Below are 23,032 nucleotides of genomic sequence, written 5' to 3'. Positions count from 1 at the left end.
CTGGGCCACTGAACATCATGGAGGGGTGCTTCATCGGAGGACGACCGGAGCTGATGTCCCGATTTCACGTGAGCGATAAGAGATATGACGCCATCGGCCTATCAAAAGTCCGTGTCATTGAGCACGGCTAATCCACGGTGTCAACCCTCAAGAAGCTCCACTTTGGACCAGAACCGTGCGATTTTTTTCCACGGCCGACGACGCCATGCCATTCTATGGCGGAGTATCAGACCAACTTCGTCAAGCTGCACGTCAACACCCCAGGCCATTGAAGTTGGATCCTTCACCATCGAAACCGCCAAACAACACCTCCAACCATAGCGGTTCAGCTCCTCTCCCTTCGCTATGCTGTCCAGAGTAGCCCAGGCTTCGCGCTTGGGCTTGATGACAGCTCGTCTGTCACGGCCCGTCGCATCTCCTTCTCTCCGAGCTCTTCCCGCCGCCGCTCCTCAATTTGCCTCGCCATGGCTCCGAACATACGCCAAGAAATCCTCCTCTCAACAAAACAAAGATTCGAAACAGAAGCCTCCTCAGGCGCAAAAAGATGCTGAAAATGTCGAGAAGCCTGCGGAGAATGACGTCGACAAGGCTGGCGAGAAGTCTACCGAGACTCCGAAGGAGGGGGAGCAAATACCTTTCCACAAGCTACCCGATCTGACGCAGGGTATTCCTTCGACGCTGTTTGAGGAGATGGGCGGTGATAAGAAGAAGGAGCAGAAGGAGCAGAAGGAGTTGCAGGAGATGGAGGAGGCTGAGTCTAGTGGTGGGCGTGAGCGATCGGAATATGTCTCTACGTCTGAGCGAAATCGCAAGTGGTGGACAAGATTCATGCTTATCACAGCTGCCGCCGGTGGTACTCTGGGCGTTCTATACATGGGCCGAAACTGGGAAGACACCATCGAAGCTGAGCGTCACTCTGACATTCCCAACGGCCCTGGTCCTGGTCTGTGGTGGAAGCGTGCCAAGGCCCGTTTGACCGAGTCCGTCACTTACTACCAGGAGCCTGCATTCGAGAAGCTCCTCCCCGATCCCGATCCTACGTTCGAGCGCCCTTATACTCTCTGTTTGAGCTTGGACGACCTCCTCGTTCACAGCGAGTGGACCCGTGAACATGGCTGGAGACTTGCAAAGCGACCTGGTGTCGACTACTTCATACGGTATCTTAGTCAGTACTATGAGCTGGTCCTCTTCACCTCTGTGCCGTTTGCTACTGGCGAGCCTATCATGAGGAAATTGGATCCTTTCCGATTAATTTTGTGGCCCCTCTATCGAGAGGCTACCAAGTTTGAGGACGGAGAGATCGTCAAGGTAAGCGTCCTCAATAGTCATTCATGTTTCTTGCGCTAACAGTTTAGGATCTTTCTTACCTCAACCGTGATTTGAAGAAGGTGATCATCATTGACAGCAACCCCAAGCACGTCCGCAACCAACCCGAGAACGCCATCATCCTTGAACCCTGGAAGGGCGACCGAAACGACAAGGAGCTTGTCAACCTCATTCCCTTCCTCGAGTATATCCACACTATGCAGTACGAAGACGTCCGTAAGGTCATTAAATCCTTCGAAGGCAAGCACATCCCCACGGAATTCGCCCGTCGTGAAGCCATCGCTCGCAAGGAGTTCCAAGCCAAGCAACTCGCCCACAAGCAAAAGCACGGCTCTGGCGTCGGTGCCCTAGGCAACCTCCTCGGTCTCAACCCCAGCAACATGAGCATGATGGTCTCCCCCGATGGCGAGCAAAACCCCGCCGAGGCCTTTGCGCAGGGCAAGATGCTCCAAGACGTTGCCCGCGAGCGCGGCCAGCGAAACTACATGGAGCTCGAGAAGCAGATCCGCGACAACGGCGAGAAATGGCTCAAGGAAGAAGCCGCCATGATGGAGGCGGCCCAGAAGGAAGCTATGAACAGCATGATGGGTTCGTTCTCTGGCATGTTCGGCGGCGGTGCACCACCACCTGAGAAGAAGGCCTAGAAAAGGGGTGGACCGCTGAGTGAGGTGGCAAGCACATCTCCACTAATTAATGTCTTGTAATTTTTTTTACGATAGGGGATCTCTGTTTACAAAATACCATACTTCAGATTGGGAAGAGAGGTCTTATAGAAAAAGCATGGAGGGATGCATCCTTGATGATTTGGGCATTTGGTGTAAGAGTGAAGAGGGGACTTTGTATATTAGGTGTATGCTGGGGGATGGATATGTAAAAATATGACGTTACAAGTAAAATTCATGAGATAGGATCGAAGCAATGTGCTGCCGCCTCTTTTGCCGTTACGGTGATGCTTTCGGTTGTCTTGGGTGCTGGGAGTGGCTTGTGTTTGTGTATTGACAGACCTCAGGGAGCAAGAAAGCTTAAGACTTGAGAAGAGAGTGTTAAGATAAACTTGGTAAAGAGTCGCCTAAGGTGAGGGTAAGTGACTCAAGTCTTTTATTACTTGAGATAAAGGTAGCAAGATAATTTAGGCAGCCTTTCCTTCAGTGAGTTGGCTTGATATTTCTCGTTGAGACTTGGGCTGGAGAGCTACGATGCGGAATGGGGCAGCCATTTTATCCCTGGGGGAATATGTTTAGTGCTCTCTTTCAGTATTAGATGTAATCATCATCAAATGGACTTATAACGCTTATCTTACGCAATTGTGTTGGTAACTGATATACTGCCTAAACTGACTCGCGCCTCACACACGTCTCGTTGAGACATCATAAGCATCACTCAGCAGTCTTTCCTCCCTGACTTATCGCTTGCATACCACCACTCCCGGTATGGATCCATGGAAAGCCTGAGTATGCTCTCTTTGCTCCCCTCTCTTTGATCGATTCCAGATACGGATGTTGTGGGGGAGCGAACTCTCTCCCCAACTTCCCTCCCTATCCAAAGGCAGGGGACCTGTCGAAGCGCCCTATGGAAGGCCGTCTGCCTCCAAGCGGTACATTAGGGTAATTAGCTACTGAGGCGCGGGCTTTGGCTGACACCTCGGCGACTGGCGCAGGGGATGAACGCCCTGAACTTCCTGAACCTGAGGGAGGTGTTTCGCCGGGCAAAGGGAATCCCTTGAACCGCCTGGATTGGAATACCGTTAGTCAACTCAACTCTCTGATAAGGTCAAATGGCAGTGCTTACCCGAGGCCCTGGATGTTCCGCTGGCTCTTCATCATATCGTGCTTGTGGGACTGGTACTCGTCCCTTCGAAACTTGTCCTCTGCATGCTCCTCTGGGTACATGGGAAAATTGTTGTTGCGATAAATCCCCATGTTTCCAGGGGTTCGCACCGCGGGCGGCTTCACGTCTTTGGAGCTGCCACAGCACATTGTGAGGAGTGTCTGGGTTGGGAGGATTGGTAAGAAAGGAAAGGAAAGTTGATCGGGATGCTTCGTTGTGTTGGGTTGAAATGACTCGTTTAGACGTCATAAGCATGAAGAAGTATGAACCAATGCCGTGACAAAAGATCCCGATAAGTGGTGACTTGTGCTGTTGTTGATGATGGTACAGGAGAAAGAAAATAAAGGGGATTTGGGAGGAGATGTGACCCCTGTAGACGATAATTGAGGAGGGCAGGAGTTGGCTGGTCTCTTCACGTGGGCTACAGTAACAACTCCTCACTCGAGAGGCGACGAATTGTAAGGTCAAAATGGTCAAGTGCCAATGGAATTTTACAGTGCATACCTAAGGTACCTATCTTCGAGACAATACAGACCTATCACTCGAAGACGCTTCACCCCTAGTCCTTCCATGTATTATAACAAAAGTCGCTATCTCGCAATCATTGGGGAAGATAACCAACAAAAGGCTAACAAACACAGATTTATACCAACTGCCCACATAACTCGGTAGCTTTCAGCTTCTCATCTCAGCCACAAGCCTGGACTACAAATAACACATTCTAACCACTGAAAGTTAGGATTACCTCAGTCTTCCGAATCCAACACTCGTTGTACGGCTCCAGGGGGAGCTACAAAGTGCAAGAGTCTGGGGCCGATGATGAATCACGGTGGTCGTGGTTACTAAACGCGCCTGTCCTGGTTTGTTGGCGCGGCCTGTCCAAGGTACTCCGCTTGGATTCCCTTTTCTTCTTTCATAATTTCTTTCCCTTTCTTGATTGACAGTTGAAGCTTATGACGTTTCAAAGACACATATCAAGCCAGCAACACTGAAGAATTCGAATTAACTTCACCTTTTGTCGCGCCGCCATTTCAGCTCTGTCTCTCTGCCACATGCCTCAACTACACTTTGTAGAATGGTGTCTTTCTCAGCTACCTGCAGGCACGCTTTATCTACAGTCTGCGCCCTGCAAAATTCGATACACTTTTCGACATGTGTTTTTTCATCCGAGAAAAGAACATAGAAGCTCGTGACGACAACAAATGGAAGTATCGTCACACCAATTATATTTTCAGAAACGCAGGTGGTGAATACATCGAGCGAAAGGGTAAGGCTTGCCTTGAAGCCGGCAAAGGTCCCCTGTACGAATTTGGACCCATTAGAAGCCATGTTATCCCGCATAAAAATAGGCCCAGGGACGACCACACCGCATCACCCAGCTTCAAACAGGTCAACTGGGATGGCGGGGGAACTGGAGAAAGCCTGAACCGAAAGCAGTCTCCCCTGGGTAGAACAACTCGTGACGAGACCAATAGCCCCAAGCCCGTCTTCAAGAACGTTGACTGGAACGCCAAGGGGCATCCCGAACGATCGGTATCTCCCCGAGGTACGACTTCTCGGCTTGTAAGTGACCAAGACTTGATAATGAGAAGATGTGCTGATACTTGACAAGTAAGTCGGTGAGACCTCGCGATGCTCCGGACCCGATGCCCAAGGCCTGGCCGACAAGATCAAGCTGAGAACCCTTGAATACTGTCTACGAACAACTTTGCCACTAAAGCATGTACCTCTTTAACGGGGTGATACAAATCGAAAAAGATATGCTTGTCGGGATCACTGCATAAATGTCGTGGAACACCCTCGCTCGTATAAACGCCCGTGAGACATGCAGTCGGAGGATTAACATAGTCCTCATCGAACCCGTACGCCTCGGGATCCGAAAACATGTCGTTGAAGAGATCCTGCACGTCGATCACTGCGGTTTTGGCGTATGCTGAGTATCCTGCTGCGATTTGCTCGAGACCCTTTGTCAAGGCCGGAACATATTCTTGCACGCTGGGGACGTTGTAGGCTGAGGAATTGTACGTTGCTGGAAACGTTGTTGCGTTGAGATAATTTGCTAGGATAATAGTCTTTGCACCTGTAGCGAATCAGAATGAGAATTTTGAGTTTGAAGGGAGGTCTTACCGGCTTGGAAGAGTCTGTTTACGTTCTCGTTGATCAAGCTCGTGACTTGTGCTCCGGTAATACTTGTGTTGAAAAGAATGTCATTGGCACCAATCCAGTGGACAAAGATATCACCAGCCTGAGGTTTATCCCATGATAGAAATGACAGAACTTGATCTGCAGCTGAAGGCACAGGAATCGTGGACTCAGCACCTGTACCTCCAGCGACGAAATCATTGTTGGTAGTCGCTCCACCAGTCGCGAGGTTGATGAGCTCAAGACCCAGCTGTTTGGCCACTACATCATTCCATTTCGGTCCATTCCTGTTGAGAATTAGTATAAAATATCAATTGAGGCCAAGAAAACTCACGAGAAAGAATGGTGATAGTACGCTGGGTCAACAGGCCAAGTCCCATTGCTCACGACCCAAGATCCATTCCCATTATCGCTGAAGCTATCACCAAAAACGACAAGCCTTGAAAACTTGGCAGGGTGATCAACGGGATACGCATGTGCTATAAAGCTGCCGTACAGGCCTGTCAACAAAGCGCTGAACATTTTCATGGTCGATCAAGATGAAGTGAAGTTGGTAGTTTGGAATTTTTCAAGGGATGGATGGGATTGATAACCTCGGCAAAAAAGCCACCGACGATGGGAATGTCTTGTATTCATATAAACAACATTTCTCTGCCACATTATGACGCCCAAAAACTGGGAGATGTGATTGGCTACTCTGGCGTTTGGGCTTATTGCTTATCAAGAAAATGAATCCTACGATATTTCGTCATGCAGGTTTCCGTCCATACGAATACTCGGGAAGTTGTAGCCGGGATGTTCGGCAGTGAGATTGTCGCGATAGTTTTAGCCGATCTTATAAGCACTACGAATGAAAGATTTCTGATTCTTGCTAGAATGGTTCGATAGAATTAAATCTATCATGATTAATGGTATCTTTCTCCACTGGCTGACGCTTGAGATGCGTCCGACGCTCATAAGAAGTCTCCGTCGCCCAGAAAACTAAACAACAAAGCCTCAGTCTCTTCATCCATAATCATATTCCCCGTATCAAAACTCTCCGGCGCCGTCGGCGTCCCAACATATCCCTGCGCCATAGCCTTCGAGCTCTCCCCAACCTTGCCACAAATATCAATCAACTTGCCCCTCATCTGATTAAACATAGACGGCAAGTATCTCGGTGGCGTCATGCCCGCCCCCTCACTCATAGCCCCCTCAATCTTGACCGCCAGCCGCTCCAGCGTCGATGTGAAATCGTGTATGCCCGTGACGAGGTTCGGATCCCAGAGGGTGGAGTGTGTAACCAACAATCGGGAAAACATGTTTATGCAGTGTCCCATCTGGATCCAGTAGGTGTACGGCATGGAGAGGATGGTGGGGGATGTGAGGAGGAGGAAGTTTTCGATTACGGCTTTGACGGCGTTGAGGCATGATACGAGGAGATAGGAGCAGCGGAGGGCGTGGGGGGAGGGGTCGGAGGAGGAGAGGAGGGTTGGGTTTGTGGGTTCGTGGAGGCGTTCGTCGATGCCGATCTTGTAGAGGTAGACTTGGAGCATGTGGAATGACATGGTCAATGGTGCTGCTGAAGGTCAGATTCAGGTACCGAAGAAGTTTTAGTTGTTGTACTACCTTGAAGACGGGATCCTTGATGCAGAGTCGCTCCGAGGTCTTGTACCTGTCTCTCCACATGTGAGGTTGCCATAAATAGCGTATGCGAGATCTGTGCCTCGTTTCTTTCCAAGTCTTGGTACAGCGTTGCGCTGATAGAACTTGCAACGAGTTGTATCTTCACCAGTTGAACAAGATAAGTGTCCCAGGGAGATTCCAGTCCCGCTTCGAGAATTGAGTAGCTGTTGTTGATGGAGGGACGTGAGGGCATCGGTACAATGTCTTTGACACAAATTCTTAGTCTAGATCAGGTCAGTTCGCATGTTGAGATTATATGGTGGTTCTCGCTTACAATGAATTCAACCAAAAGACTCCCAAGTGGCATCTCCTCTCATCATTTGTTCTAACAGACTGAGGCTCTTGCTTCTTTGTGATTTCAGTCAAAACCCCAGGTGCAGTCCTGGTGCCGGATGAAGGCTCTTTGTCTAGCCCGAGCTCTGTGACTAGTGACATGGCCGTGTACATGAGGTTGCTGAGTTGGTGACCAAGCACCCAGTGAGTTTGGTACCTTCACATGTCAGTACGTGCAATTGTTTGCTCCAGACCAAAGACTTACCATGCCAAGAAAACCAAAATACCTTGAAGGAGCTGAAGATTCTTCTCCGTAAGCGTCCATATTCTCCGCCCAATTTCTTCTCGATACTTTTGCGCAAGTTCCTGCTGAACCTCAATATTCTCCTGACACGTAACTACCATGATCGCCATATACAACATCGGTCGTTCTTGGAATAATGCCTCTGGAGTTTCATCCAAACCTAACCACACGAAGGGAAAAAGCGGCATCATTTCTTGACGATAGGTTTCCAGCATTTTGTAAGCTAGACGGTGAGAGCTAGATGATAGCGGGAATGAAAACAGTGCGTGGATGGGTGATTGTGTTTCCGGTGGCGTTTGTGAACTTGAACTTGTAGCTGATGATGCCTTTCGAGGATGAGTTGCTATTGTTATTGAGGGGATAGGGGCTGTTGATGAGGATGATAGGAGGTTTGCGACTGAATCGAACTTGGACTCTAGTCTCAGAAGATCACTTGTAACGTCAGTCAACTGTCAGTAAGCAGGATTGAGTATACAAACTCTCGAGCATAAGTCCCTCCTTTCGAATGACTCCTCCGACTATGACTCCCTCTCGGCTGAGAAACACACTCCTTATTCAATCTCTCACATCTATCCCCGATATTAGCTCTACCCCCAGCTCCAATGCTGAGTAACTCACCTTGTGCACCGTTTCTGCCCCAATACCATGTCACACCTGACTTTTGCACTAGCGCACACCGTGCAAGCCTTGAGACCTCTGAGCTTCGTGTCATTGGTGTCCATGTTGATTGTGAGGTGATGATAGTGAAAAGGTGATTGTTGGGTTTCGGGAATTGACTGTAGCTTTGGACGTCATCAAATGGGCTTAGTTTCAGTGGCTATGCTGTGGTCTGCGCGTGGCTGGCGCTCTGATCCTTGGCGTGTTGAATCCTTCGGCAGTGAGAGTTGGAACAGCCTAAATAGGAAGCCTGCATAACGTTACCCTAAAGTTATTATAAAACGCGTAACTTGTGTCTATCGCTGGATACAAGACTAAAACTATATAGTAGCTTGAAATTGGTTTATGCACCGGTCGTAGAAGCTCAACGGTGGCTAAAGGCTACCCGAAGGACGTTGGCGCTGAAGCCAACCAGACGGGGACAACCAACAGAGTAGGTTGCACTAAAGCTTTTGGACATCGACCAACGGTATCCAACATTAAGCATGCAACTTATTCACCAATTGAAGGCACCGGATTTTCGCTGATCCGATCTAATGCCGGATCACGATTTCTATTTACACTTCTTGCAACTGAACCTCAGTTTGGGCCACGGCTTACGAGCAACATCATGTCAACCAAAGCCAGGCGACCAAAAGTCTTTGCATATGCCACTTTTGACCTTGACGCTCTTATTTCTCTCGCCTCAAAACTTCGAGGGCAATCATGCACTGTTGATACGTCGACGAGGCCTAAAGCTGGTAGTACACACTGGGTCATTTTTATCACTTTTGAGGATGGTGTCGAATGGGTATTCCGATCGCCACGGAGAGGACTGAGCGCCATTATCACCGAAGAATCTGCGTCGAAGTTACTCACTAGCGAGGCTGTAACTCTCAAGTATCTGAGGACACTGGGTTCGATGCCGGTACCAGAAGTGTTCTCGTTCAGGTGAGTTTGTCATGCTCCCCAACAAATGCACCTGAAAAAGAGAGAAGAGATGCTGATATGATCAAACAGTGGAGACGGTGACAATGACATCGGAGTGCCGTATATCCTCATGAGCAAAGCTAGCGGTCGTACATTGTCTGATTATGACTGGATCGAGCTGTCTCAAATACAAGGGTATCCAAACAGACGTCCACTTCTACCCACGACGGACCGAGATCGGGAAAAGGTAATGGCGCAGTTAGGAACCATCATGTCCCGTCTCTTGGAAACTCATTGCGATAAGATTGGTTCGCTAGTCCAGGACAGCAACGGCAGCTATTTCGTTGGCGAATGCCTAAGTCCCTCTCTCCTTTGGTAGCACAGAGATGAGCTCGTAGGCATCGACCGTGGCCCTTTTGATCGGGAAAGCCAGTATCTCAGGTCCCTGATTTCTGCCCTTACAACTCATGCTGAAGAGCTTTCTCTCACGCCCCATAGTTTCTTCGCTCCGATACCCGGCCCTTTCGAATATCCGAACTGGACCAGTTATCAAAAGGCTGTAGACAGATGGCAACATTTCTGTTCCATTGATGACAAGGTTGAGGGTAACAAGAACCGACTTGACTTCTGTATTTCAGGCCAATTCTTGGACGAAATAATTCCTCACCTTGTCACGACAGAAGAACGGTTTGTACTCTGTCACCCAGACCTTCATCGAGGCAACATCTTTGTCGACGAGGACTTTAACATAACGTGTATCATCGACTGGAGTTCTGCGTCGGCGAGCCCAACCTCAGAACTACTCTCCACTCCGGGACTCAATGGGTCTCTGTCACCGCCTAAGCCGTCACTTATTGCAGCTTTCAGAGCGGGATTCCGCGATGGGGACCAAGTGCTGAGGCCTCAGCAATGGGCGAGAGCTGACAAGATGTGGTATTTCTTGCGGCTGGTCCGAATGCTCTCTACACAAGACTACACTCTCTTTAAGTCGCTGTATGATCTTGTGTACAATGAGAACTCAGATGATATCCCTCGACAGTTTCATGAGAGGAGTATGCAAGATTCTGGCCGGGCTTTATTCGCCAAGTTGTGCCAAGAAGGTGAATCTGGAGAAGGAGACGAACCAACACAAGAAGAGGATGCCAATGGCCAAACAACTGTTTCTGTCGAAGCCGTGATTGCAAGAAAGCTTACACTGATGTCTGAATTGAACACCAACTTTGTCGCGGACAAGAGACTATGGCTATGGATTGAGAACGTCTTGGAAACTCCGGATGTATAATCTCCTTCACCTACCACAACATTCTGTTACTAAGATAAAACCTCGAAATTTCCATCAAGATAGCGGCGTGGGATTAGAAGGGCCCTATAGGGTTCAAGGATAAGAAACAAAAGAAATAGAAGAAATGATTGATATCAGGAATATGTACAATGGCTTCCGCACTGTTCATTGTGTACTCAAAGTTCTTAGTGTCAGATAGTCAACATGCGCCGGTTCTTGTCACATATTTGATGGAGATATCAACGAGTGTCAATAACGGGTATGTACATCACAACACCATGAAACCCGAAATGTTTGTCCACCGCCAGAGGTACTAGCATGTCCCGTGCAGACTTGATTGCGTTCTTGAATAATGGAATGACAATCAGCCGATCTTTTTCGCGTGTGTAACAAAGCCTCAGACTTGTCCCACAAGTGAAGGTAATGGATGCAAGACCTTCTGACTTTGCTTTTTGGAGTCAGTCTCTTTCTCATCACATAATTGCTTGAAACACTAAGAATTGAGATATGTCCCATGATGAGGACCACGTGCTATACAAAGGAATGACGGCTTTTGACTTGACTAATTTAACGCTGGTCTTTAATTCTTAGGAATATGCAAGAGATGCGGCGGCGTTTTCTGGGCGAGTTTTGACTCCGAGTACGAGATGAGCCTGTCCGGAACCAAATGGCTTATCTGCTGGAGCAAGAGGCCTCGAGCAGCCTGGCTCGTATAATGCCAATATTGAGTTTGTACAACAGACGATGTGACGAGACCAAGTAAACAAACCCAGCATAAAAGTCTCGCTAAAAATAGAGACTCGGCTTGGTGCCTGAATGCGCCAGCCAGATTGACCCTGTGACACGCATCTCCCCGTCAGCGCGAATGCCCTCAGCAGCCTTATGCATTCCAACAAGGCGCATGACACCGCAAACAATAGTCTCATGGCATTGCTTTACCAATTGCATGTAACTCTGTCGCAAACATTTTTAAGATTCATCTGTTTTGATGAGGTATCGGAAGATCCCCCTGGAGAGTGGTATTTGGCCTAACCCATTGCAGGCTCATTTAATTTCAACTGAAACATCCATGTCGGGGGACCCGCACGCCATCGACTCCTTACAATATGTCTTCCCTCGCCCTGTAGCTTTGACCAATCGTTCACCTCTCCCCCACTCACTCTCTTTTTTTTACTCTGCCTTGCACTCACTCTCAATGAGAGAGAGCGTTGCGTTCGTTACAGGATGGCAGCCCATTCGCCTCAGCTCAACCGCCGCGGGTCGGTAGACCAGCTCTTTGAGCTGGTGGAGGGTCTCGACGAGGCCCAGATTCACACTCTCCTTGAAGACTTTAACAATACCGTCTCGAGCAACATTCCCGTCTCTCACGGCATCGACTTCTTCGAGCATCCGACTACGGGCGTGACCAAGACCAAGACTGCACCTGCGCGATCATCGTCGATTCGAAAGTCGTTTAAGCAACTTCCTAGATTGTTCACGCGCACGCCGAGCAAACGAGCTGTCTCTGCACCGATTGCGCGTCCGAAAACAGCAGCGCCGACAACGAAGCATTACAGACGAATCAGTCGACCTGTACTACCGACGCTTTCGAGTGGTCCAGACCTAGATGCTCTGCTCTCAGCGTATCTTGCGCCAGCTCCCCCTCCGTCGTCTTCACACAAGACTATTTCCCCATCGCGATCGATATCGAGTAATTCTACACTGAGCCTCGAGGCGGAGGACTCGGGCGTTGATTCACTGGCACCGCTTGTATTCGGTCGACCGCAGCGAGAAGCAAGCCCAATGGGCGATATTATGGAAGTGCTCTCGTTTTAAGCACCAATTATGGACGAATAATACCAGCCAACACGGCACTTGGACGTATGTCCACCACGATAGTAGTGATGCAGCCACTACAACAACACTATTTGCTAGCTCTGCTTTGACATTGGCTCGGCGTTTTTCTATTCTGTACGATCATTGGAGGCGTTTTTAAAGCTGTTTGCTAGTCAGGTACTAGACTGTCTGTCACCCAAGGGGAGGTCCACTTTCTACTACCACGGATATTCATCCAATACTGTTTATACTCGAATGGATTCACGAATTCATTATAACTGCCCAACTACGTACCAATCTACTATACCCTTTCTTTGTTATGCATTTGCTCTTTGGCTTGGGGCTCTAAGGATTGTTTGCCGTAGCGAATTTGCCCGCATTGACTGTGCACATCGTCATCTCGTAAGGCGTTAGTGCAGTGGACCCCCTTAGACGACATGTCTTGGCAGAACTTGTAAGCTTGCTTTGCTTCCTCTTGGGGATCGTACTGCTGCATCGTTGTTTCAGTGCTGGTGCCCTCTAAGAAGACTTGAGCTCGTGTATTAGCGGCCAAGGACAACTTTAGTAAGCCGTTTTATCCCTAAGTATCGTGATTTACTCCTGATTACCACGTGACCCTACACGGGGAACCATCGTTGACCTCAGCCTCTCACGAACCATACCAGTGACAGAGCCAAGGCACTCAACAACATTGTCAATCTCTAAACTTACCAACTTTTAAAGATTTTAGACATGAGACGCAGAAACGTTCCGCCCCCCACAGTATGGGCAGTCTTTGATGAGAATCAACAGATCATGGATCTTGTGGAGGAGCTCGCAGCAGAGAAACAGCGAAGCAATAGACTTGTAACCTTGCTTCTTCTTAGGGATCGTACTGCTGATGCATTGCTATTTAATTGTTAGTTTCCTGCCCAAAAGACTTGAGATCGTGTATCAAGGGCCAAGGACTCATGGAGTAAAGAGTTTTCCCAAGTTTATCCTACCCTACCATAAGTTATGCTACACTACTACAAGTTGTCCTACATTGTCATAAGTTGTCCTAAGGCCGCCTTACGTTTATTTGAGGTTATCTTATGCTACCATAAGTTATCCTAAAGTCACCTTAGTTTGCCTGAGCATTTGATGAGCCAGGGACTCACCCTTAGACTGTGAGCATACCACGTGACCCCACACTGGGGTAAATATCGTCTGAGGAAAACTACACAAAATTCAGTGACAGAGCAAAGTCAACAACATCGTCAATCTTTCAACTTGCCAACTTCCGACTTCGAACATGGGACGCGAAGACGCTCCGCCCCCCGACGTACGGGCAGTCCTCGATGAGAACCAACAGATCATAAATCTCATTGAGGAGCTCACAAAGAAACAGCAAAAGAAGCCCGACGCTGAAAGTGTCACCCCTTCCTACGAAGAGAACCTGCACGGAGGAACCCTGCACGGAGAAACCTTGCTGCAACGCATTCTTGACAAGATCTACAGAAACATCGCTAGATACGGTGATGTCTTTCCGCGGTTTGGGCAATGTAATGAAGCTTATTTCTACGATGTTTGGCGAGATCTCCTGAACACCATCAAAGCTATCGTGAAACTGCCTCAGCCTGGTGCCGACTTTGTAGTCGCCAGGATGTGTTTGTTTTTCGGTTCAGAGCTCACAAGCCGCCATCGTGTCCCCAGATAGTATGATGTTGACACAACGGATGCTGATAATAAGCTCAAAACGGATGAGAACCTTGCCGAGCTATATGAGCTTTGCACAGAGGCTGACGATGTTCTCCTTGGCGCCCTGCGTAACATTTGGATCTGTAGCCGACAGACTGAATACTTTGACTGGGTCTTCACAGATTATCGAATTGATAGGCCGATTAGCCAGTTGGATGCTAAAAATACCGTATGCCTCTCACTTGAAGAGTATAAGCGCCGGTTTAGCAAAACACAGCAGGGAAGACGGTATTACTACTCAGAACCAGACGACAAGGAGGACATCAAACTATACACAGGGCCGAAACCACGATGGTACCCAGAAGAAGGAACGGGCTTGGACCCGAATTTGATCTGGCAGGGGATGGAAGGAAAAGCCGAGCCGATCACAGCTGCTATTGAATATGAGATTGAATTTGTAGGCGAAGATCAGGATGGACAGGATCACATACTCGATTGGGTTTGCGTTTTCCGCCGCTCTTGGCAGTTTTGCCTGGACGCACAGCAGATCGCGGAAGGAAACCTCGGTGCCCAACGACGAGAACTCCTGAACACGATTTCACTCCGTCACCGCATCCCACGGGAGATTCAAAGAGAGATTCAATCTTACCTTACAGACCGCGACCCATTCCCTTACCTCAAGAAACTCGACATTGGGGCAGTCTACACCCCTTTCCCTACAGTCGGCGAGAGATGCCTTGAGTGTGAGCATCTGGATGAGACCTCGGCCGTCAAGCGCACATGCCCCCAGGCAGGGTTATACATCTGGAACCTTGCATTAAGATGCTTCCACAGCTTTCATAAGGACCGCTTCAACCAATGGTCTCTGTGTAGTCATGGTAGTGACTGCAGAGGCCACCACGACTGCAACGACCACAGCTGGGCTGTTCTCAGAAATCCCGATTTCACTCTGTTTATCGAAAAGGAGGCTGCTCGAGGCAACGACGAGTTCATATCCCTGGATCAAGTTGGCCTAGGCCCCGTCCAGCATATCCGTCTCAACAAAGCGGACGATGAGATTCGAGATAAACGGCTCCATCAAGGATATCGGATCTACAGCGAAACCCACCAAGACTGGGTTATGACAGGTGCTCTAGGCGGCTTGGTAGACAGCATGCTCCACGGAAGAGCGCTTCTGAGGGCATGGAGGGACGACCCTCGAACTGGGACGACTATGACCTTGAGCACTGCCCAGTGGGCTGTTGGCCGGAACTTGCTCGTGAGGAGAGCGGCTGAGTTGGCGATCATGGACCTCCACTCGTGGCCGGGGCGATGCGAGTGGTGTCCCGGCAAAGAACTTTTTGGCGGGGAAGTACCCCCTTGCTCTTCTCGCCAGGAGAGAGTTCGTTCCAAAAAACCAGAGCCTAGGTGAGGAAACCCCAGAACCGTGACCCTAAATAATAAAAATATTTAGGTGATTCAGTATGAGTTTAGGGGACTTTTACTAACTTTATCTAAGTATTAGAAGATGTTAGTTTGGCCTAGAAGGCGCAGCAACGGACCTCTGTCGAACGAGTAGTTGAAGAGTACCGACCACCACAATGACGGAAGGCTGGAGATATACTGGAACTGGAGTGACGCTGGAAAATTGGGGTGGGAAATGTAAGAGTTTCTGATAAGGTAGTTTTTGTGATTTGTTTAATAGGAAATTGAAATGTTGGAGTCTTGTAAAACCATCGGGAAACACGTATGTGTGAAGTGTCAAATCTGTAGGACCAGCGAAAAGGGGGGGATAGTCAAGCGTGATACAACGGGCTTAGGATTCTGTCATGTGAAAACTCGCGTCTAGAGGCTCCTTTTATCTATCATCTTAATAGCCGTTTGACAGCATACAAAATCAAGAGTTGAGTGTATCAACAGCTAACTTCTTAGTTCTCTGTGGTGCTTACTTGTACCATATCAGCCATAGGGCTCAACTACGAATGACACGTCTGGCTCAAAATAGAAAAGGACATGCCACACACCCACTACCTTTCAAGGCAGCAGTTGTATTTTCGGCGTGAAGTTTCCATTTGAAACTGAGGAGCCTTGCACTTGCAATGGCCCCCTCGAGTTGACGCAGGCAGCTGATAGCATGCTAGTCAAAAGAGCCTTGTACTTGGGCTTGCATAAGTTCTCAGTCACACACCGGTGATTGTAACTTTGGTGGGTTGTTGGGCTTACCCGCCTCTTTGTTCCTGCACTGCCCTATGTCCAATGACCAAGCCTGTTCGCTTCAAGACCTTATTAGTTGGCCCGCTGCATGTTCACTTAACCAATCTAAAGACATAAAGTGGAAAAGCAGTGCGTGCACCCGACAAACAGTGCTGCGGGCCCTCACTGTGAATCAGAACATCCAATGGTTCTTGTGTGACCTCGTTACCAACCACTGACCACACCACTGACAACTATCCTAAGGGACGAAGACTTTACCTAAGTCTTAACACACCTTTTCACCAATCTTCATCTCATCAAAAACAACAGAGCACTAGGACGTCGCAAAGATGGATGACGACTTATTCGCATACCAAGTCGACGGTATTCAGCGCAAAAACTTCCGCTTAACTAGGCGCATCAACAATCTAGATCAGCAAATAGGAGGAACAGGAGACACCACCCGGGAAATCAAGAAATTCGTCAATCAACTTTATGACAGCATCGCTGATTTAGTCGACATTTGCACCGAATACATCAACTCAGACACCCCACATGATCCGAATATCAGTCAAAAGATTGCCTTTCGTGCTTGGCGTACTTTCTTTCGCCCTATTGAGGCGCTTCGTCGAATCCCTTCGTGTGGAGAATTCGTTGCGGCACGAATGTATCTCTGTGTTGGATGGGGTTTCTGTGAGGCTCCAGTCAAACTTGGTTTCGATCGCAATGACCTGGCCAGAGAAACAAAACCGTTGTACGAGTTCATCGCTGATCTTGACGACATTCTCTTGGAGCCCTTGAAGGAGATCTGGACGCTCAGCGCAAATCGCGAGCGTTTCGACTGGGTGTACACAGATTTTGACTGCCCATCTTTCCGTGCGACGGTTGGAGCGCTTTCACCACAAGAACAAAAAGACCTTGGCGGTATCCGACCAAAGGAATATTGGTACAACGACCCAACAGAGTCTACAGAATGGGTTCCTTACACAGGAAAGATGCCACGATGGGACTGTGGTGAGAATGACTACTATTATTGCGATTGGACGTGGGAGGGTTCTGACGGCCCCATCGATGAATGGCTAGAATACAAAGTGCTGACCGATAATGATCCTGACCGGAGCACATGGCATGGGATTGATGTCTTTCGCAGATCACGCCAATTCTGTCTGGATGCCAGGCAAAAGTCTGAGGAGCATATCGGACGACAACAACATCAGGCCTTCGACGAGGCAACTCGTGACCGTCTCCCTCCCGAATTGCGGAATCAGATCCTAGGCCACATCGAGTATCGCGACCCATTTCCATATCTAGAGAAGCTCGACCTCGTAGAGGCCTATGCCCCTTTCCCTCAAGTCGGCGGAAGCTGCACCCAATGCGATACCAGCAAAGTACAAACAACAGCAAAGCGAACCTGTCCCCAGAAAGCCATGCACGTATGGAATATGGCCCTGCGCCGCTTTCACACCTTCCACAAGATCAGCTGCGAAACATGGTCACTTTGCTCCCACCACGACTGCAAAGGACACCACGATGACTACAGCTGGAAAGTCGATAGAGATCCTGGCTTCACCGCATATCTCGAATCTCAAGCTGCACGAGGTAACGATAACTTTGTTTCCCTTGACCAAGTTGGCTTCGGGCCTATGAACCCCATCAAAATAGACCCAGCAGAAGACTGGATACGACACGATAAGCTATTCAGAGGCAAGGGTATCTACAGCGATGCACGCGACGATGTACTCATGATCGGAGGTCTAGGAGGATTGAAGGATTCCATGATTCATGGACGAACCTTGACAGATGGATGGGAGGGAGACACCGACCTATTTTATGACAGCAAGGAAGAGGGTGTCTCGGATATGCCAACTACGTGGCCATACGGACGGGATTTGTCCTCTGAGAAGGTCGCCAAAGAGGTTATGAGAGAGTTGCACTCGGAAACTGATTGTGAGCTGTGCGTTAATGTGACGAACGTATTTGATTTGATCATGTAGGGTCATCCAGTACTCAGAGTGTATAGTGCAGTACGCAAACGTGGGTGGGGGGGCTAGAGAGTATGAAGGGCAGCGTCGAGAGGACGTATTTGTCAAAATTGTGTACAGTATTGTCTATAATAGCAGTCAAAAGTCAGACATGACTATGGAAATACCGTTCCCGCTCCTTTTCCAGCGAGTCGAAGAACCTATGTTGCAACAGCTCCTTGGCAGACTTCCTTTTCTCCGGCAGCCATTGGAGCATAGATGAAGCAAAGTCCAGAAACACATGTTTCTCATCCCCTGCTAGTTCTGTGATAGTGTCCTCCAGTTTTCGTGTTTTTACTGTAAGGTCTTTGCGCATGGCTTTGCCTATCGTAGTAAAGGTTGAAAGGTCAGCCTTTGCCATTCAAATAAAGATCATGTTATCACTGGACTTGCCGTTCTCATCAAAGAAGGGTCCTCTCCAATACTCGCTCATAGTCTCACAACCCCTGCCTCTTGGGTTTTCTATTGTTCGGCCAAGTTTTAGCTTGCGATAGACACGTTCCCTGTTGACCAATACTTCAGGGGGTTCTCCCAGCAGAGAAACGATCTGGGCTAGATGGATGTGCGCGTCGTATTCACCGTCCTCGCCAACGATGCTCTCAAATAGGCTGGTGTTCTCTAACATATTCCACATCTAGTTGTAGCCAATCATTAACGTGATGTTTCCTTTGGAGGAGATGTCTTGAAGTTACTTACAACCAGGCCAAAGTTCCAGATGTCAACGCTGTATGACCATGGACATCCAAGCAGCACCTCCGGGGCGCGGTAACGGTGAGACTGGATGGGGGATAGATGGCCTTTGTTACCATCTAGTCCTGGGAAGCTTTGATTGAAATCAGCCAGAGCCGGCAAAACCATGTTACCTCGTAATGGGACAAAATTATCTTGTGAGAGATAGATTACACGGCCATCATCAGTTCGTACATGCCTAGGTTGGGGATTTATAGTCAGCTTCTTGACGAAATCAACCAGCACGGAATCGTTTTCGATCGAAACCAGGATATTGTCATCCTTGATGTCTTTCACAAATGAAGTCAGTAAAAGTACCCTTGGGGTTGTCTAAGCCTTTCCCTGTATGGATCAAGTGACATTCACTATGTAAATAGTCCAAGGCTTGGAGGATAAGAAATGCATAGGATTTGAATAGTGGCAAAGGAAGCTTCTGTCCTGGTAGCCGTCGTTGCCAATGATAGAGAGTCTCCCTCATGGGTTTGTAAACAAGACAGAAGTGTGTTCCTTGAGGCCCTTCTAACTGAAATTCATCAATCGGTAGTCTAATGAAGGCTAGTCCGGGATGTGAGGGATTGGTGCTAGAGATAAGCTTTGATCGTTTCGATTCCCCAGAAGCATTGGAATCAATGGTTGGAATCTTGATGCTAACATAGCGAGGAATAGCTGAGCTCCAGAACTTTGTACTGCCGTCCACAGAGTTTAGTGATTAGCATACTGACAGTCAGACAGCCAAACAGAGGGAGAGAGAGAGAGCAGTCTGGCGAAACTCACAACTTGAGATTTTCGGCTAGCCAGACAGTAGACCCAGCACCGAAGCCCAACTTTGCAATTGCTTTGAATCTGCCGTCTAGTTCATCCCCAGCTTGAGTCGGATGGAAGTAATCCAGCCTGTTCTCGTAGAGAAACTCCTCGTCAACTGGCTTGTTGATTATATTCGCTGTAGTCCCATGAGATGTACTCGAATGTCGTCGACTCCAGAAATTCGGCATTCTGCGGAAAGATGTCGTCGTCCAAAATGTTTGGTAAAATTTAGGAGCGGCATTGGCTGCCATTTTAATACCATCCATGTCAATGTGTCCATCTGAATTTAGGTTGTTCAGGCCAAGGTGATGCACGAAAGAGCGGCTACCCACGTGACTCGGGAAAACTTGGAGTGAGTTCCGTCGTAATCGAGAAATCTATAGGCCGGGCGGCCCTGGGTTAGAATGTATCTCAGAGCCGTAAAACACGGCCTTGGCGGCAACAGACCCTGGCCCAACGTAACTCGAAGAGTACACTTACACCCGAGATACTGTTGGCCGAAGACTGTTGGAAGCTATGATGATGGTATTCCAAACGTTGGTCGTTAGATGAAGTCGTCCTCCAGACCGCAATGTTTGGTCTTTCAAGGTCTATTTAAAGTCGTATGTCCTCGCTCTGCTTTCTTTTGTCTTACCGTCTTTTCCTCGCAGTTCTACGAACCTTGTCTGACATATTGCTTCCAATTTCCATACGTCTCTCTTATATCCTACAACCTATCATCAAGATGAGATCAACGCTTACAAATCTAAAGTCCTTGAAATTCAAGGACATCAACTTCCCTTGGGTGGTACGCGGTGTCAACGAATACATCGAGTAATGCGGCAGCATCACCCTGGCCTTGCGCGGAACTTAGAAAAAACACTATATGCAGGGCTCAAGTAAGAGCCAGCTGCCAGGCATCATGATTTCCATTATAGAACTAACATCCTTGTGTTTCAGCGGTTCTCCTCATCCAACACCATCCAAAATGATCCTCTACAGCCTCACTCTGATTTCACGGAAATGTTAAAGCTGTCCGATAATTTCGACTCTCATATGCTCCTAAATATTTATTCCGTAAACTTCAAGGAACTGATCAGGATAGCCTCTCTGCAAAGTTTTCTTCCTTCGCCTCCCAATATCGGCCCATCAGAAATATCTTGCGGGAAAGTGAGGCCACCTCGCGAGATTTATTTCGAGACCCTGTATCAAGGTTCTGGAATGGACATGTGATTCAGGTTACTCCAACAACAGACAAGGATATCGTGGTACATGACTTGATCATGCATTGGATCATACGAGCAGCTCCTTTGGGCATAGTAGACACTAGAAATATGCCAAGGATCTAATCAGATAACTCTATTCGCTGTTTAGGCGAGTTATGAATTCGTGGCTTAGTTAGATCAGATAAGATAATCTCAATCAGGGCATCCGTAAAATCTCGCGAGCATCCATCCAATGGCCTCACTTTAGCGCTCGCCAAGACATTTAGGACGAGCCGACCTCGGGGCCAGGAGGAGAGAAAACTCTGCACTTTTAATAAGCCAGTGGTTTATAACTATGAGTTCTATGAGAGCGGCATGTTTCATACACATCTCCTGTGCTCTTTGGCCACAGACCTGTTCCTGTCACCAAATTTCTGACCATGGATAAAACAACTCATACCATCGAGCTTGATCAGAAGGATGATCTCAGTCCCCCAATAACGCCTCAAGCTGCCCCAAAACTCCCGGGAGTCCTGCGCGTGGAAGCAGCAGCTAGCAAGCTCACAACTCCCAAACGATGGATCTTCTTCACCAGCATCTTCTTCTTCAGCTACGCCCAGAACCTTGACTACCAGACACGAAACACCTACGTCCCTTATGCTACATCATCTTTCGGGAATCATTCCCTCCTAGCTACGGTCATTGTCATCCGTGAAGTCGTGGCCTCTGCTATTCAGCCCTCGGTTGCGAGGCTGACTGATGTCTTTGGCCGTATCGAGATCTTTACCCTCGCTGTCGTCTTCAGCTTGGTTGGGACGATTATACAGACGTACTCTGGAAATATTCAGACTTTTGCCGGTGGTGCCGTGCTGCATTCGCTTGGGTACAGGATCTCAATCCTTACTATTGAGATCATGATTGCGGATTTTACGTCTATGAAGACGAGGCTGTTCTTTGCCTTTGTGCCCAACTGGCCTGCCATTGTCAATATCTGGATAAGTGGAGATATCACATCCGCTATTCTCTCAGTGACTTCTTGGAAATGGGGAGTTGGCATGTTTGCAATCATCAAACCAATCTGCGCTCTGCCTCTCATCATCCTCATGCTCATCCTCGGGCGCCAGAAAAAGCGTTCAAGCCTGGATCAGGAGACTCCCTCTGGGACTACGTCTCTCAAGGCATTCTTCTGGGAACTCGATGTCATTGGCGTGCTGCTCCTAACGGCTGCCCTAGCTATGACGTTGATCCCTCTCACGCTGGCAGGCGGACAGAGTGCCAAGTGGAGGGATGCCGGCATCCTGGCACCTCTCATCATTGGTCTTATTCTTTTCCCAATCTTCGTCATATGGGAAAGGAAAGTACGTCATCCAATGCTTCCAATTCACCTTCTCAAGCACCGAACCGTATGGAGTTGTCTCGGCATTAGCACTATCTTCCCGTTTGCCTTCATGGTCATCGGAAACTATCTGTTCAGCTTGCTCGTGGTCTCCTACAACTTCACCATCAAAGATGCTACACGGGTGGCGTTACTCTATCAGTTCTGCGCCATCATTGTAGGCTCTTTCCTCGGCCCGATCGTCATCAAGATTCGACGCCTCAAGGAAATCATCTTGGCTGGCATTGTACTTTTGTTCGTCGGATTCGGACTTATCTACCACTTCCGAGGTGGTTCTGGGTCCAAATCTGGAGTCATTGGCGGAGAAGTCGTGATGGGCATTGCTGGTGGCCTTTTTTCTTGGCCAACGCTTATTCTTATCCAGGCCGTGGCTCAACACGAGTACATTGGAGTCTTGATATCTCTCGTATTCACTGCAAATGCTATTGGCCAAGCACTCGGTAGTTGTGTGTCTGGCGCCATGTGGACACAGACTCTGTACAAAGAGCTTGAGAAGAACCTTGCACCATTTGGCAATGACACGCTGGCTTCAGCTGTCTACGCCTCACCCTTGACTGTCGTTCCCCAATATCCATTGGGATCGCCTGAGAGAGAGGCCATGGGCATGAGCTATCGATACATCCAGAAAAACTTGAGTATTGTCTCGTTATGCCTCGTTGTACCTATGCTTGTTCTTGGACTATGTCTGCATAACCCTACACTTTCCGATCAGCAAACCCAAGTAGATGAGACCACCGAGTCTCCAAAGGAGCAGAAGCAGAATACTGGTAACTAGCATGGATGTAGAAATTGAATCTCTGTGTCATGAATACGAGCTCTCAGCCACCGGTCTCAACTGCAGATAGCACATCTAGCTTCCAATTTAGA

The 23,032-nt window shown here is 48.5% G+C and overlaps 9 protein-coding genes across 9 annotated transcripts; 6 read left to right on the top strand and 3 right to left on the bottom strand.

Moving 5' to 3' along the window:
- Window positions 1–345: 345 nt before the first annotated feature.
- On the top strand, window positions 346–1,970 carry FTJAE_942 (mitochondrial import inner membrane translocase subunit TIM50; the record flags this gene model as incomplete). The annotated part of the gene is made up of 2 exons (XM_037356340.1): window positions 346–1,308; window positions 1,356–1,970. The coding sequence occupies 2 exons, from the start codon at window positions 346–348 to the stop codon at window positions 1,968–1,970; spliced, it is 1,578 nt and encodes a 525-aa protein (XP_037211972.1).
- Window positions 1,971–2,861: 891 nt separating this feature from the next.
- On the bottom strand, window positions 2,862–3,302 carry FTJAE_941 (uncharacterized protein; the record flags this gene model as incomplete). The annotated part of the gene is made up of 2 exons (XM_037356329.1): window positions 2,862–3,054; window positions 3,115–3,302. 2 exons carry the CDS (start codon window positions 3,300–3,302, stop codon window positions 2,862–2,864), a joined length of 381 nt encoding a protein of 126 aa, XP_037211971.1.
- A 1,340-nt stretch (window positions 3,303–4,642) lies between these two features.
- Window positions 4,643–5,823, bottom strand: FTJAE_940 (phosphatidylcholine-sterol acyltransferase; the record flags this gene model as incomplete). The annotated part of the gene is made up of 4 exons (XM_037356318.1): window positions 4,643–4,828; window positions 4,881–5,233; window positions 5,281–5,582; window positions 5,630–5,823. The coding sequence occupies 4 exons, from the start codon at window positions 5,821–5,823 to the stop codon at window positions 4,643–4,645; spliced, it is 1,035 nt and encodes a 344-aa protein (XP_037211970.1).
- A 425-nt stretch (window positions 5,824–6,248) lies between these two features.
- FTJAE_939 (cercosporin resistance) lies at window positions 6,249–7,638 on the bottom strand (the record flags this gene model as incomplete). The annotated part of the gene is made up of 4 exons (XM_037356306.1): window positions 6,249–6,853; window positions 6,904–7,184; window positions 7,235–7,450; window positions 7,499–7,638. The coding sequence occupies 4 exons, from the start codon at window positions 7,636–7,638 to the stop codon at window positions 6,249–6,251; spliced, it is 1,242 nt and encodes a 413-aa protein (XP_037211969.1).
- Window positions 7,639–8,804: 1,166 nt separating this feature from the next.
- Window positions 8,805–10,385, top strand: FTJAE_938 (RNase H domain protein; the record flags this gene model as incomplete). Its single annotated transcript, XM_037356295.1, has 3 exons — window positions 8,805–9,124; window positions 9,194–9,350; window positions 9,483–10,385. 3 exons carry the CDS (start codon window positions 8,805–8,807, stop codon window positions 10,383–10,385), a joined length of 1,380 nt encoding a protein of 459 aa, XP_037211968.1.
- Window positions 10,386–11,609: 1,224 nt separating this feature from the next.
- Window positions 11,610–12,200, top strand: FTJAE_937 (uncharacterized protein; the record flags this gene model as incomplete). The annotated part of the gene is made up of 1 exon (XM_037356284.1): window positions 11,610–12,200. The coding sequence occupies one exon, from the start codon at window positions 11,610–11,612 to the stop codon at window positions 12,198–12,200; it is 591 nt and encodes a 196-aa protein (XP_037211967.1).
- Window positions 12,201–13,473: 1,273 nt separating this feature from the next.
- On the top strand, window positions 13,474–15,270 carry FTJAE_936 (uncharacterized protein; the record flags this gene model as incomplete). Its single annotated transcript, XM_037356273.1, has 2 exons — window positions 13,474–13,812; window positions 13,879–15,270. The coding sequence occupies 2 exons, from the start codon at window positions 13,474–13,476 to the stop codon at window positions 15,268–15,270; spliced, it is 1,731 nt and encodes a 576-aa protein (XP_037211966.1).
- A 1,111-nt stretch (window positions 15,271–16,381) lies between these two features.
- Window positions 16,382–18,025, top strand: FTJAE_935 (uncharacterized protein; the record flags this gene model as incomplete). The annotated part of the gene is made up of 1 exon (XM_037356262.1): window positions 16,382–18,025. One exon carries the CDS (start codon window positions 16,382–16,384, stop codon window positions 18,023–18,025), a length of 1,644 nt encoding a protein of 547 aa, XP_037211965.1.
- A 3,184-nt stretch (window positions 18,026–21,209) lies between these two features.
- FTJAE_934 (SIT1-transporter of the bacterial siderophore ferrioxamine B) lies at window positions 21,210–22,940 on the top strand (the record flags this gene model as incomplete). The annotated part of the gene is made up of 1 exon (XM_037356251.1): window positions 21,210–22,940. One exon carries the CDS (start codon window positions 21,210–21,212, stop codon window positions 22,938–22,940), a length of 1,731 nt encoding a protein of 576 aa, XP_037211964.1.
- Window positions 22,941–23,032: the final 92 nt, after the last annotated feature.

The sequence above is a fragment of the Fusarium tjaetaba genome (assembly GCF_013396195.1).
Source record: "Fusarium tjaetaba strain NRRL 66243 chromosome Unknown NRRL66243_c0000021, whole genome shotgun sequence".
Classification (NCBI taxonomy): Eukaryota; Fungi; Ascomycota; class Sordariomycetes; order Hypocreales; family Nectriaceae; genus Fusarium; species Fusarium tjaetaba.
The sequence above is the reverse complement of the archived record's forward strand: the minus strand, read 5'-3'. Positions and strand labels throughout refer to the sequence as shown.